Below are 3,835 nucleotides of genomic sequence, written 5' to 3'. Positions count from 1 at the left end.
CAAGCTTTTGGGCACAAATGCCCTCCTTCAGGCATAGGGGGAGTTTGTGGTCTCCAGAGGTAACATCCTTGTTAACAGCAGTATAAGGAGATGAGAAATGATAACCCTGATTAGCTACCAATCAGCACTATTGTCTCTCTACAAGTTTGTGTACCCTATTGTCTCTCTACAAGTTTGTGTATACCAAGTCAAGCCCTTACCTCCCTCTAAAAGTGCAGTTTTAAGAAGTTAAATGAATAGAGGATTGTTGGGTGTGGAGTAGATCTGGGCAAGGAGGAGGAGTCTGGAGATAAATGCAAGGAGGGAGGGACAATAGGGGGAAAAAAAAAAAAAAAAAAAGAGAGAAACATTTTGAGCAGAATATTCCAGAAGTCTTAAGGGACAAGTTTCTGAGTATAGCCTCTCCATTGATTTGAGATTTAGTGAGGAAATGGTATGTTAGAGGGGAAAAACCTGATTAGGGCAGCAGGCTTGCCAGGCCATCAAAAATGAGAAGTCTAGAAGAAATAAGAAAGCCCCAAGCTAACAACATATGGCTGCAGCGCTCATTTGATGTCCTCCCAATATAGCGTGGCAAAAATCCCCCAAATATCCATGATTAATCTAGTGAATTGGAAACAGACTTCCCAATAACTTCACAAGTATCTGCTTCAATTAGCTTTGGTAAATAAAATAACCAGATCATAATTCAGTTCTCTCATGTAGCTGCAAAATTCATCTGAAAAAAATACCAAAATAATCCACTGCTTTAAAATGTTTCAGAAAAATCACTGCTTCTAAAAATGAATCGTACATCTCTCTTCGAGTTGGGAATAATGTATTACAGTTACATCAAAGAATAAGAATGCACTTTTTGTAAGAAGCCTCGATTTTAATCTCTGGTTTCTGACCAGTATTTTCTATTGCGATTTAAATAGATTTGATTTAAATCAAAAGTCACCCTGTTTCATGTTTTGCAGCACTTTTAAGGAATTCACTATTGTAGTTCACAGTAATTAAAACTGTTCTTTTTTCTGCATACATCCAAATAAGAGTCACTTGCATACCAATACTAGAAGCACAGACCAAGAGTACAGTCACCGTAAAACTATCGTATTTACTGAGTAGAAAGCCATGCTGTTTCTACATAATCATAGGGCTTTAATGCATGGATGTAATGGAAGGAGAGCCATCAATATGCCAAGGTAACTATCAACCTATGTCTGACTTGTTCAGACAGAATTAATGCATGTAGTGCAGAATCATTTAACCATTCAGCTCTACTGAAGAAAAGCCTCAAACAGGAAGTGCAGTAGACTGCAATTTGATGTCAGAGATGTGCATACCCAGCATCTCCTACGTAAATGCAATTAAGCTTTAACCTTCCACATTCAGGGAACAATTCTGTTATATGGCCTGAGCTTTGATACAGTCACTCCTCACACATCAGGAGATGATATAAAAAGGAAAGCCTTGCCACACCTTTTTGCTGTGCTCATCGTTATGCTGTCTGAAAACCTCAAACCAAACCAGATTTAATCCTGTAACAGCATAACTACAACACTAAGTTCATTTGAGTGATTTAATAAAAACCTAGATACTTCTATCAGCAGTTGTTCTTGCAGAGTACAGAAAGGAATCCTCATTGCTGCTGTGCAGCTTTGTTTAACTATTCAAGTTACCGTTTCCACAATTTCTCTCAAGTAAAATGCCTTCACTGCCAGAGGGAAAAATAGTTCAAAAGGACAGGGATGGATTAACCTTTTATAGTGGGCCCTAGGCAAACACTCATAGGCCCCTACTTAATGTACTGTATATTTACATTACTTCCCCTCCCACTCAATTATAATATTTAAAACAAGCACAACTGGGCCGCTTCTTCACTTAAGGCCCTAGGCATGTGCCTAGTTTGCTTGTGTGTCAATCCAGCCCTGCAAAAAAAGATACAAGTAGGTATGGCAAATCTTATAATTAGTTTCTTGTAAAGAAGTGCAAAGTAACACAATGCCTACTTTAAAAAGCTATTCAGGATTACACATCCTCAAAGTAAAAAAAGGCATATCTAATGTTTAAAACACTACATATAATAAATACCCTTTGCTCTGACATTTCAGGAAAATTTATAATTTTTACTGAGAAAATTTAAAAAAAAATTCCTGTGTTTCAAATCTAGGAAGCAATCGCAGATACTTTTAGATTGCAAGTGCCATTTCATTCATGACTACAAACTCTTAACCCCTAAAGACCAATCTATCCATATCTAAATTTAGATTTCTTTCTACACTGAATTAAGATCAAGAAATGCAACTTTTCATCCAGTATTTTGAAGCCATAGCCCTTTACCAGATTGCCAACACTTCTCCTAGGGAGCAGCCTTCCAAAAAAAAATTCTAAAAATTTTAAAAAAGTGGACAGACATCGATAACTGAATCGATTATTGAAAAAATGCACATGCTCCCTGCAGTCTAGGTACCAAGCTTCATAAGAAATTGAAAATACACAGTAAAATATAATCAGCATTGGATTGAGTCAGAGGAAACAATTCTCTCAATCTGCGCTTTTAAAATGTACTTCTGGGTCCCAGTTTTAGCTATAAAAACTGGGAGAAAAAAAGCACACTAAGTTTTACATGTATTAAGATCATGAACTCAGATTTTAGAACAGCTCAATTTTAGTTTTATTTACAAAAGAACTAATGAGGGGTCATTATTACAAAACCTTGGTATGTAATACAACCAAGTTAGCTTACCACCACCATTGCCACAGTTTCCCCATTTCTGTATTTGACAGCAGCAGTTTGCAAAAAAAAAAAAATCTTTAAAAAAGTTAACAAATAAATACTGAAGTGTACAAGAATGAGCCATACTTTTCACATTTGATGAAGCTCCCTGCCAAGTTTGGCCTTGAGCACTACTGCTTAATCTGAACTGTAGCCATGTTAAACTGCTTTATAGGTCACTCGATACTAGCTGCAGTCATCTCATCACATCCATACTGTTGCTTTTAAGAATTGCTGTGTGTTCACATCTCACAGCACGGCTGAAAGCTCACTATCAACTAACTGCAACTTGAATAACTAAAACACCACATTTTTTTTACTGTGATGAAGAAGCCAAGTTACCTTCTTTTTCTCAATGTTCCTGATCTTGTGTTTGAGGCAAATGATCCCATTTTCAATGTAAGTCTCATACGCCTGGGCAGTATTAGCCGCAGAGTTCAGAGTCGACTGCAGGGGGCTCAGCGGAGGCTGACTCTCCCCAGGCTGATTCACCTGCTGCTTGGCAGGCTTCATGCTCTTGTCCTCCCCTTCCTCGGAGAGAACTGAAGGCGACAGGCAGCGAGCCTGGGCTTGGGAAAGCTGCACCATTGAAACGGATGGGGCTGCAAAGAGACTTACTCTTATTACTGCTCTTATCACGAAATGAACACACCCAGGTACCAAAAAAATATTCAAGGCACCCCCTTCCAGTTCCTTCACCCATTCAACCTCCAACTGCGACAAACTACCCCTGGCTCGGGTGTCTCCTTGCCCCTTCCCCCCATGCTTCTCTCCAGTCAGCCCGCACAGCAGCGTCAGGGATGCTTCCAGAAACCCCAGCGCCCATGCGAGGCTCCCTCTCCCAGCGCGCCCGGGGCGAGGGCACAAGAAGCAGCGAGTCTCGGGCACGAATCTCTCGCCCTTCACAGGACGCTGCGGCCCCAGGCAGGGCCGGGCGGGGCCAGACGCGCGCGGGGGTCCCTGCCCGCCCACCGTCTCGAGGGTTCCGCCGGCTGGGGGGGGAGCAGCTTCCCCCTGCGGCCCCGGCGGGACTGGGCGAGGCCGCCTGCAAGCATCGGCCTCCGCCACAGAGAGCGC

The 3,835-nt window shown here is 41.5% G+C and overlaps 1 protein-coding gene across 1 annotated transcript in view; it reads right to left on the bottom strand.

Annotated features, from left to right (window-relative positions):
- Positions 1–3,835, bottom strand: part of CAPRIN2 (caprin family member 2) — a 102,487-nt gene that overhangs the window by 98,296 nt on the left and 356 nt on the right. The window contains exon 2 of the mRNA XM_019515482.1: positions 3,101–3,360. Coding sequence (XP_019371027.1) covers positions 3,101–3,346 — 246 coding nt within the window. The 5' untranslated portion in view covers positions 3,347–3,360. The remainder of the gene's footprint in view (positions 1–3,100; positions 3,361–3,835) is intronic.

The sequence above is a fragment of the Gavialis gangeticus genome, unplaced genomic scaffold (assembly GCF_001723915.1).
Source record: "Gavialis gangeticus isolate Ggan-Ray unplaced genomic scaffold, GavGan_comp1, whole genome shotgun sequence".
In the NCBI taxonomy this organism is placed as follows: domain Eukaryota; kingdom Metazoa; phylum Chordata; order Crocodylia; family Gavialidae; genus Gavialis; species Gavialis gangeticus.
Note: the sequence above shows the minus strand (reverse complement) of the source record. Positions and strands in the feature narration are given on the sequence as shown.